The sequence below is a fragment of the Poecilia latipinna genome, unplaced genomic scaffold, assembly GCF_001443285.1.
Source record: "Poecilia latipinna isolate Pla-1442-1.1 unplaced genomic scaffold, P_latipinna-1.0 Scaffold2349, whole genome shotgun sequence".
NCBI classification, from domain to species: Eukaryota; Metazoa; Chordata; class Actinopteri; order Cyprinodontiformes; family Poeciliidae; genus Poecilia; species Poecilia latipinna.
Window position 1 is genome coordinate 14,023 of NW_015114965.1, and position 11,414 is coordinate 25,436.

At 40.2% G+C, this 11,414-nt stretch overlaps 1 protein-coding gene across 1 annotated transcript in view; it reads right to left on the bottom strand.

The window, feature by feature from the left end:
* Positions 1–74: 74 nt before the first annotated feature.
* The window catches only part of LOC106937442 (calcium/calmodulin-dependent protein kinase type II delta 1 chain-like), a 37,510-nt gene continuing 26,170 nt past the window's right edge, over positions 75–11,414 (bottom strand). Inside the window, exons 3-7 of the mRNA XM_015018961.1 lie at positions 10,937–11,002; positions 6,666–6,738; positions 3,723–3,825; positions 1,544–1,627; positions 75–289 (exon numbers count right to left, since the gene is read on the bottom strand). Of these exons, the coding sequence (XP_014874447.1) occupies positions 90–289; positions 1,544–1,627; positions 3,723–3,825; positions 6,666–6,738; positions 10,937–11,002 (526 nt within the window). The 3' untranslated portion in view covers positions 75–89. The remainder of the gene's footprint in view (positions 290–1,543; positions 1,628–3,722; positions 3,826–6,665; positions 6,739–10,936; positions 11,003–11,414) is intronic.

Below are 11,414 nucleotides of genomic sequence, written 5' to 3' on the forward strand. Positions count from 1 at the left end.
ATTAAAATACAGACATAACCAATAAACATGTGTTGGAAAAAAAAGAAGTCCTCCATTAGATCAACTTCCTTTCAGGCCATGACTCAACATCACTGACTGGCTGAGAGGAAGAACATGATGCGGTCCAGGCTCTGGACCTCGGCTTGGCCATTACAATACACACAAGCACACACACCCCCCAAAGTGAAACTCACATCATAAGCTCCAGCTTTTATCTGCTGGTACAGTCTATGCTGGTCCTCATCCCAGAACGGAGGGTACCCTACCAGCAGAATATAGAGGATCACCCCTAAAAACACAAAAACAAACGAGATAGTGGAAATAGAGCTTTATAACAATGATAATCTTAGGCATAAATTAAGGCATAAATTAAGAGTAAGTCAGGATAAGGTGTGATTAAAGGAGACTTCACTGCATGCACAATTAGAAGGAAACAAGAAAAAAACAAATCATACATAATTCATGTTCAAACATATATTTTATTGCAGAATTGTTCATATTTTCTGCTTATTGTTTGATCCATTGATTCTGACAAATGTTTGCACACAGTGCTAATTATTGAGTAGCCATAGTGAAAGGAACCAAGCAGGAAACAGCTGAACAGTGTATAATGCTCAATGATTGTGTTTGCTGGTGCTACCAGGAGTGGTGTTTCTGATTGGTCGGCTGATTGCCAGGAAAAGATGAAAGACTATTGATGCTGTGGATTCAGTTGGTCAGCACAAGTGTGTCCTACAGAGTGTGTGCGCATGTGTGAGTGAGTGAGTGGTACATCTCAGGCCCAGGTAGCCTGGCCCATCAGACATGTGTGGTGTGGCTGTCAGCACCCATTAATTCAAGAGCTCACTGGGCATACACACAAATCTACAGAGCAGAAAGAAACTGTGGATATGAGCAACTATTTTAAATGTAATGCTCATTCAATCTAATCTATGAACATATTTAATGTGATATTTGCATTCAGCTGCCCAACACATTCAATGGCCAACCCAGTCATCTGCTGTTCCACTGCAATACATGAGCTGTGTTGTATCTTTGAAACTGTAAATCATGGAAATTATTGCAGTGATAATGCACAACCACCTTCTAAGCTGGATATGGCTGTATTTTATCATTACAGTGCAGAAAATCTCAGTTGTATTTCGATCCATTTACTGTCGATGGCTACTTTCACACATCAGCTGCTCTTGATGTTCAATTCCATGTTATTTGCTGAAATATTTTCTGTGTGGTCGTTTATACTTGAATGATGGGACTGCAATTAGACTTCTGTGAGAACAGTTTACGACCCCAAAAAGACTCACGTGACCAGAAGAACAGACATACATAATAGACATAAAGAAGCAGGGCCGGCCCAAAGCATAAGTAAAATAAGCAGCAGCTTAGGGCCCGAGGGGCCACTGGAGAGCCAAGTGCAATTGATTTTTTGTTATTACTTTTTCTAGTAATGATATGATTCTATTACACACAATTTCACTATAAAATTGTAAATATGCATGTGTGTGTGTGTGTGTGTGTGTGCGAAATGTGCAGAAAACCTTACCACAGGCCCACATATCCACAGGCTTGCCATATGGATCTTTCCTCAGGACCTCTGGAGACAAATACCCTGGTGTCCCAGCAAAACCTGAAACAGACAAACACACACATATTAACATTAAACTGGGCCATCTGCTATGTGAGAAAGTCCATTAAAAACTTGTCAGTAACAAGTAGTAGGACCCAGGGATTAATGTCCCCATAAAGCCAGGTTTGTGAGTGGAGCTCAACAAACTGGAAGAAAGAAACACACTGAGCACCATGTAGAGCTCAGCATCCGTACCATGCAGTCTAGTTTGAAACTGGATTCAGAGTACTGTCACATCCTTAGGCAAAGAGAAGGAACACAACTTACAGTAAAGTCAGAACACAACATGAAATGGTTCCAGTTAGAAACTGATGCTCAGGGATTAGACTAATTATTTCTCTATGGGGAGAGAGAAATTGTTCTGAAGTGAAGCCAAAAGGAATCTGAGATGAGAGTTAGGAGCTGTGGCATACCTATGTCCTTCAGAAAGCTAAATAAACTAATACTGTGGTATAGGAATAAGCCAAGAACTGGCATAGGTTACTATCAAAAGCATCTGATGGAGGAAAACCAGATACTTTCCCATATGTGCAGCGTTGATGTACAATTCCATGTCCATGTACCCTAGCCAATGATGATCATTCCCACATATTCAAATCCACCTAATTCCTAGGGGTGACGCTGTTGGATTGATTTTTTTTTTGCAACTTCCTGTGATCAATCTGAGCGTATTTTTATACCTACTCATATGTAGCAAGTTCTCTTTTTTCAATAATTGATTTTCTTTTACATCAGGTTTCTTAATCTTTATCCAGTTTCAATAATCTACCAACATCTTTTAAATAGTCAGTATTATGCATTTCCCAAGCACACAATGCCGTTTTATAGAATTGCATCAAGTAAGTGATGCAATGCTATCACTCACTCAGCACAGTCGTGGGTGGGTGGGTGGGTGGGTGGGTGGATGGATGGATGGGGATGGATGGATGGATGGATGGGCTGAATCTTAAACTCTAAAAGCACCAAATAAAGTAAAATCAGATTTAGTCATTTGTATAATATAATCCTTGGGTGACATTGTGGTCCACATTACATACCAGTTGGTGGCAGCAACATAACGGCGGTAAAGCAAAAATTTTGATATTTGGAGCAAAATGGAGGCAGTTGATGATGTCATTGGCCAAAATTATAACTTTTAATATCTCATAAGGGACAGTTGCACAGACGAAAATTTAATGGCACAAACCTGCACAAACGGAGCACTAACAAACTAGCCCACTTTGGTTTGTTTTGGAGCAATATGGGGGCATGGTGAACTCTGGATGACCTAAAAAATAAATTTTAATATCTCAGAAACCAAAGCTGCACAGACGAAAATTTTAACGGCACAAACCTGCACAAACAGAGCACTAACCATTCAGACTATTTGCTGGATTTTTTGACGTGGGTGGGATGTCAGCTTCACACAGCTCAAAAAAATCAGCTTTCTAAAATAATGACCTAAATCTTACTTAACAAAAGTGTTTTTTTTTTACATTGCCTAAATCATCTTTTGGCAAGAAAGAGGTGGTCATGTTTTGCTTAAAGCAATTTTGGAAAAAAATTACTTGGGCTGTTGCATTAGGAACGTGACAAAATAGCAAACTTCTGACAGCTATAGCTTGTTAGGAGCCGCACATAACAATGGAGTTGATGAAGCACCTAAATGCACTCAGATAGTCGGAGGTAATTTTTCAGGCTGTCCTCCACTGTATGGAAGAAAAAAGCTTGGTTATGACTATATTATTCTGTTTAAGATATAAAAGGTTCCATCTGTACATGTTCTGTAGAGAACTTGTTTGCATGTGCAAGAATTTTTGACCAGAAGTCATAACTTCAGCAAAGTTAATAATATGAAAAGATGGATCTTCCTAACGAACGGTTTTCACTTAGAGACGTACGGTTTTCTCTACTTTTGGTGCTTATTGTCCCTCAGGAATTAATTTTGGAAATGTGGTTAGCAACTATTTAATTCAAAGTCAATTTCATCTAAACTTCCTTATGGTTTTCTTGGACTGGGAGGTATGATTAATTTAACTGCATAGATATATGGAAGAAGCAGGAAAAAAATAAGTACTACCGATCTCACTCAAATTAAGAAAAAGCTTGTACTTACCAAACCATGCCTGCTGGTCTCCCTGCACTTCTATAGCCAGGCCAAAATCAGCCAGCTTAACTGCTGCTCCCTTCAGTTTACTGGCTAGCAGCAGGTTCTCTGGCTTGGATTGGAGAAACAAAATATACCTTTAATATTTCACAGCAGCACAGTCATGCAACAATAAGTTGAAAAGTTGAAACCAAAGGTAAAGGCGGAAAAGTTGTGAAGGGTTTCCCCCAGTGTATTAAAAGCCAGGCGGACCGTGTTGATGCCATGAGTACTGGACTCAGTAAGTTTTCTGGGGGAAACCTTGCTATCGTTTCATGATGACATGAAAAACTAAAGTTAGAGCTCAGCTGAGCTAGAATCCAAACTGCTAAATAACCAACTCATGCCTGGAGTCATAAGCTGACTTCAGTAAGGGGAAGTGGGCGCCGCGTCTGATCTCCAAACAGCTGAGTGGGGAGATGCTGATGGATTCTGCTTAAACCAGACAGAAGCAGATACTTGGAAGAATGTGACTAATGCTGAGATGGAAAAGGTTTCAGAGAAGGTGAATCACACACACTTTGACATTTACAAAAAAAAGTGCAATTTCTAATCCTAGAAATTGCAACATTTTTTGTCTAACAGTAAAGTAACAACAAAGGAAGAAAGTGATTATCTACTCCCATTAATTTATTCAATAAATGTTCAGAAATGAAGGTCTTACATTAAGTTCTTCACATAAATGAGTTATATGGAGGACGAGTGGATATGGATGGTGAATCTGACAGGAAGTTGATAACATGACTTGTTTTTCATCTACAGCAGCAATCACTGTTAAACCAGCAAGATGCTGGTCCCAAAACTGAGAAAACATTTCAATGATATGCAGGATGTGGTGCTCATTTCCAGCTCATAACACTTCCTGCTAGCTGCTGAAATTAAGTTGGATCCAATATGAAAAGCCATACCATGTATACTGACTGAAGAGCTGAATGCCCAGCACACACTGCGCTCTTTGTAATCAAGACATTTGAAGGTTGGAGCTGGGTTAAGGTGAAATTAGCACGTATGAAAACATAAGATAACGCTCTCTGGAATGACCTGGTTCACAGTAGGGTTGCACTGATAAAGCAGCAGGCCAATAAATCGGTGCCGATTTCCTTAGTTTTGGGTTATCGACCTAAACTTGCATGAAAAATTTATCTTATCCACCAATCTACTAAACCTCCACAAAGGACTGAAAATCAGTTAATGTCCCCTTGTAAGAGTGGGTTGACCCACCAAGTCACATCTGTACATGTGGTTAAAAATAGTATAGTATGAAGCACCCCAAAGTGCTTCACGCTACATTTTAGTCATTCACACATTCATGCACACACTGATGATGATAAGCTACAAGCCTGCAATCTGACAGAGGTGAGACTGCCAAGCACAGTCGCTACTGGGTCCTCTGACCTCCACAAGCAAGCAAGGTGGGTGAAGTGTCTTGCCCAAGGGCACAACGACAGAGGGGATCGAACCAGAAACCTGTCGATTGCAGAGCGAACTCCTACCACTGTCGACCCTATGAAATATGGTAAATGGTAAAGGGCTTTGTACTTGTACAGCACTTTATCAAGTCCAGAGGATCCCAAAGCAATTCACACTACAGTCATTCACCCATCCCCAAAACACGCTGATGGTGCCAAGCTACAAGATGGTAGCCACAGTTGCCCTGGGGAAGTCTGACAGAAGTGAGGCTGCCATGCACCGGAGCGGGGTGAAGTCCTACCCTGATGTCGCCCCACAATCGATGTCAAAATAAGGCAACCAATTTGGCTTTAGTACATTTTGGTATGCAGAGGAGCTCATGGATGTGACTATGTTATTCACATCCATGAATAATATCACTAACCCTTTGAAGCTTTAAAACAAGTCAACATCATCAGCCCTACACCATAGAACTTCTCAGCTATTAAGTGCTTGTGCTGATATGCTACTTGTGGTCTTTGTCATATTCAGCACATGCACAGTATCTGGAGGTCTGTACTCGGTTCCTAATAACACAAGGACAGACAAATACATATTAATGAAACTATGAAACATTTTCTAATTGCTCTGCCCTTAACAATACAGACAGCAGTTAAGATTTCAAGAGTCTGAGTTGGAGCTCTTCATTTCTTTAGGCATATCTTTGGATCTTAATATCCATTACTGAAGAGAATTTAATGCGACAAAATGGAAACCAAGTTTCTCAACGTGTCCAGGTGATAGATGCTGAGAAACAGATTGAAAGGTTCCGTTCCAAGTCACTTCCATCATGGTTCATATGATGGAACCATGATGGAAGTTCCATCATGGTACAAGAGAAGTTCTATTCAAGAACATATCTGGTATATCCATTTATGCTTTAAAAACCAAAGGGCATTATGGGGTCAAAGGCCAGTCCTAATGTGGTGGACCCTATTTCTTGGGTAAGGGTAAGGTGTTAATATGGGTAGAAATACAAACGTGTGTGCGTGCGTGTTTTCCCCCTTATTTGTTGATGGGCTGATTTGTTTCCTGTAGTTGTTTGTCTTAGAGTTTGCCAACAAGCCATTCCAGCTGCCTGGCAACAGCCAATCAGGTCACTAAGAGGCAGCAGTCATCCAATGCAAAATGCAAGCTTATTATTGTTGAAAGTAAACAAAACCTTGCGCACACACACACCTGCTGCATTTGGTTACCAAATGAGATCTTTCTGAACAAACCACGTTCAGAAAAATCTGCTTTAGAAATTTAGAAGAAAAAAAAAGTTGAATGTAACATGATTTGAATTCAAATTGTTCACAAGAAATGTATCCTAAATATACATGAGCTTAATTTTAAAACCAAATAGTTTGGTGATTAAGTTAGAAAAAGATGGTTTGGATTTAGAAGGGAAGAATCAGCCAAAAGTAGAACAAAAGGCAGAGTGAGGTCACAGAACAGGGATGTAAACATATGTCCACTTACCTTGAGGTCACGGTGAACCACACCCATCTGGTGGCAGTGGAGCACAGCCTCTAGGATCTGCTGAATGCAATGACTGCATGCAAACACCAGGGGGCCTCGGGTTAGTGACAAGCTCTTACCTACAACACATTCCTGTGCTTGCTTTAACACTTGGGCAGCTGCTGGCCGTGTTAGTGGTGAGCCTGTGCAGGAAGGTTAAGTCTGACCACAAGACCACAAGAGCCATTCATGAAAATGATCTACATACTAAACGGGATTCTGGAGATGTTTCTCTGTGGCTGTAATAGCTGAACTAACAGCCGATTTTCTGCTCAGGTGTCAAAACAAAAGTGGGTTTCAACCCTGACCAACCAGAGGAAGGACCACGGATGAGAGGAGGGAGACAGTGGTACACCTATTCCTGCTTCCCTTCTGTTCCCCCATAAATCTCTTTCTCCTTACAAAGATGTTAGTTTGAGCCACCATGCAGACTTTCTGGATTTTATTAACAGTGAAAATTCTTTCCTCTGGTGCTAATGAAGACACTGAAAAGTATTAATTTAACCAGTGGTGGGCGCTGCTAACTAAAAAAGCTAGTTGTGCTAAACCTACAGAACTAATTTAGTTTCAATAACTAATGCTTAAAGGCTATGCTGAAATGGTATTTAGTGGAAGCTAATGCTAGCCAGTTTCTGGTTCTGCTGGGGTTTCGTCATGCTGTTGGGGAGTTTTCCTTTCCACTGTTGCTACATGCTGGTCCAGGAGAAGTGAATCCTGCCAGTCGATGACTTGATACAACCTGCAAGGTTTCCCAAGATGGAAAACTTTTTAAAGTAATTTTAATGTTAAACAGAGCTTGACTGATAACTAGGATACATTTTGAAAATATATATGATTTGACTGTTTTTGTTTGCTATGTCCCTTTAGATGGCATGTGTTGTGGATTGGTGCTATTTATATAAAGTGATGCTTTTGTTCCTCAGGTTTTCTGCTCATTATCATTCTCTCTTTATCACATTTAACATCAACAGCAGCATGCTGTGCAACCACAATAACCATCCCCCTATACACTTGAGATGCACCAATCAGGTATTAATATCTGTTTCAGTCCAGACATTGAAAAAAATTGTAAATCGAAATTGATTGCATAAATGTGATGCATACATGTGCGTGAAGGCCTTTAAAATGTATGGACATTTTTTTCAGTGTGCTTCAATACAATGTAAAACGTGAGAAAAAAAAAAGCTTTTTATGACAGAAACATTACATTTTTAATTTCTACAGCTATGTCACAGTAGCCCCTCATTACTATTTGATACTGTTATGATGTTAAAACAGCAAGCTGTCCCTCCTCCTCTGCCTCATCACCTGTTTGGTCCCCACCTGTGTCAGAGCGTGGCTTTAACATTGGCCTACATGCATTATGTGCTCTGTATAAAACTGAAGCAAGCAATGATGATGTCTAGCGGGCTGAAAGCGCTACTCCATCCATCACCTCCTTCTCTGCCAACCTGTCTCCATCTTCCTGCCACAGGTGGGCAGTGAAGCAATCTGGCAGGGCAGATGAGCAAGCAAAGGGCAGGTTGAGGGTGTGCCAGAGGCGACCCTCAGAGGAACAGTAATTGGTCGACTGATCAGGCACTTTAGAAGCAAGGCAAGGTGCCACAGGTGGACAGAGTGGTCACTCACTGACCTTCAGGTCCCTGTGTGTGATGCCATTTATGTGGCAATGATTTATACTTTCTAGAATCTGCTGTATGCAGTGACCGCAGAGGAGACAAAGACACCGGCCCAGAAGCAAAAAGGAGAGGAAAAGGGAGAGTTTAGGTGATATCAGGCTGACAGAATACAGAAGCACAGAAATCGGCACAGACAGTGAAGAGTTCAGCTTTCAGTGGAACTGCTGGGACTGTGGCCCCAAAGTCTTTTCTATAGTGTGCTAATTATGGGGTTTAAATAACAAAAATGTGTGACGTTTATGTTAAATATACTTCACTTACAAGTGCAAATATATTTTATATAAATAATCAAAACTGGCCTTTACATTGTTTTTCAAAGCAGATAAATCATTTTAAACACTTTTCTCAGGCAGGAAGCCAAAAAATTTGAATATTTAGGTGAATTTGTAGATGTAGCGGTTTTCTGGAGCCAGGCCACTTGCTGCCTGCTTTACAGGTAAAGGATGAACTACAACACTTACAACACATGCATGTTGTCATGACACAAAACAAACCAGCAGCTGTCATTTTTAAAACCTTTTAAATCAACTGAATCCACACCAGAACTGAATGTTATCAAATCAAAGTTACTAAGGTCAGTATAAGGCCATCAACTATTGATGGTGATAAACTCTAAAGCTCCTCAATGAGACAGCATCTGAAATGACTGAAGTTTGAACTATGAAATTAAACTCTAGTAAGATGAATCTCTGTTAGATCATCAGACCATAAAGATTCTGTTTTCAGGTGGATCCATTCCATAAATCACACCGAGATGGAGATTACACCGTGTTCCAAATTATTATGCAAGTGATATTTTCTCAGATTTTCTTAAATGGTCAATGCAAATGATGGTCAGTATAATTTTCAAGCCATGAACTATTACAGTATAAATCAAATTTTACTGAACAAACCTCCCAATGAGAACAGTATTTTTTTCAAAAATAAAAAACTCAAACTGCACTGTTTCAAATTATTATTGCACAGCAGATTTTATAAACATCTTATGGATTATAAAGAACTGCAAACCTGTGGTCACAGGTACTAAAATCAAAAGTTATTTCAATGTAAAACATCTTAACACACCGAGTTACATGTTAACATAGGACCCCTTCTTTGATATCACCTGCACAATTCTTACATCCATTGAACGTGTGAGTTTGTGGATAGTTTCTGCTTTCTTTCCAGGATGTCAGAATACCTTCCCAGAGCAGTTGTTTAGATATGAACTGCCTCTTGATATGAACCATTAGATCTTCTGCTTGAGGATACTCCAAAGGTTCTCAATAGGGTTGAGGTCAGAGGAGGATGGTGACCACATCATGAGTTTCTCCCTTTTTATGCCCAATAAAAGGGGCACACAGGAATTCCTTGCGGCATTCCTGTGTCATGCTGCAAGGAATGACACAGTGGTATTACTTGCAGCATGCATTGTCATGCATGAATATGATTTTGCTACTGAAGGTACGGCTCTTCCTTTTGAGCCATGAAAGAAAGTGATCAGTCCGAAAGTCCATATACTTTGCTGAGGTCATTTTCACACCTTCGGGGACTCTGAAGGGGCCAACCAGCTCTCCAAACGATTTCGGCCCAAAAAAATGACTCCACTACCTCCTTTCTGACATCACAGCCGTGTTGGGATGTGGTGGCCATCCACCACCAATCCACTACTGTGTCCGTCTGGACCATCCATGGTTGCACAGCAGTCATCAGTGAACAAGTCTGTTTGAAAATTAATCTTCATGTACGGCTGGGCCCACTGCGACCGTTTCTGCTTGTGAGCACTGGCTAGGGGTAGCCAAATAGTAGGTTCATGCACCGCAAGCCTCTGAAGGATCCGACACCTTGAGGTTCGACAGGCACCAGCAGCTTCAAATAACTGTTTGCTGCTTTTTAAAGGCATTTTAACAGCTGCTCTCTTAATCCGATTAATTTGTCTAACAGAAACCTTCCTGATTGTGTCTTTATCTGTACAAACCCATCTTTGTTCTGAATCAGCCACAAATCTCTTCATAGTACGATATCGCTTTAGTTTTTGTTAAATATCTAATGTTTTCATACCTTGTCATATAGCACTACACTATCTGATCATTTTCGTCAGCAGAGATCCTTTTTCTTTCCAGTATTGCTTGAAACCTGTGGCCTGCTTAATAATGTGGAACATCCTTCTTAAGTAGATTTCCTTTAATTGAGCTCACCAGACAAACTAATCAACCAGCTCTCTGAAATTAATTATAGTGATTCAAAGAGCCCTGACACACAATATCATCTATAAATTTAGTAGCACAACAAAAAAATTAATCTTTATGACACTTAAATTCAATTTGCACAAAAATTTGGAACACGATGTAAAAGAGGACTGACCATAATGAAAGAAGAGATTACTTTTGATATTAAAAGCATATGAAACACATAGGAACAAAAATTCTTGTGATGTGTTTTTAATGATTCATACTGATACATTGGATTGTTCCATCTCTAAAGTTTGTGCTTCCCTATGCCTTCAAGGTCCAAAGTATGACACGTCTCACCAACATGTTATCCAAATATCATAAGATCAGACTCAACACTGACCTGGCATCAGCTTCGCTGTAGTACTCCCTGGCAACAATGTCCTCAAACAGCTCTCCACCAGTGACTCTGGTGATAAGAAAACATGCGACATAGTTTGATAAAGAGTAAAATTAGATGGTTCTTCCCATGTCTGCAGAAGAAAACCCCCTCACATTTCATCAAATTCTACATATAAACTGATTCTGTCCTGAAATTAGGAGTGCACAAATACATCATCCCAGATTTCCTTCATTTTGAAAAACTGACAAATGGCTGATTCAGTCTTACCTGCCAAGCTCATCTCTCAAAGGCCGGCCAGGCGGCATGGGCGGGCACTGAGAGGACAGTGCCCATCCACAGAGTCAGCTGTCCCCCCCTTGCAAAGGAATTTTTTTTTTTTTTTTTTTTTTTACCTCAGAGTGTCCAACTTTCTGTTATTCTATCTCGATTTGATACAATAGGAGTTCCCACACCTCATATATTATATATATATATATAT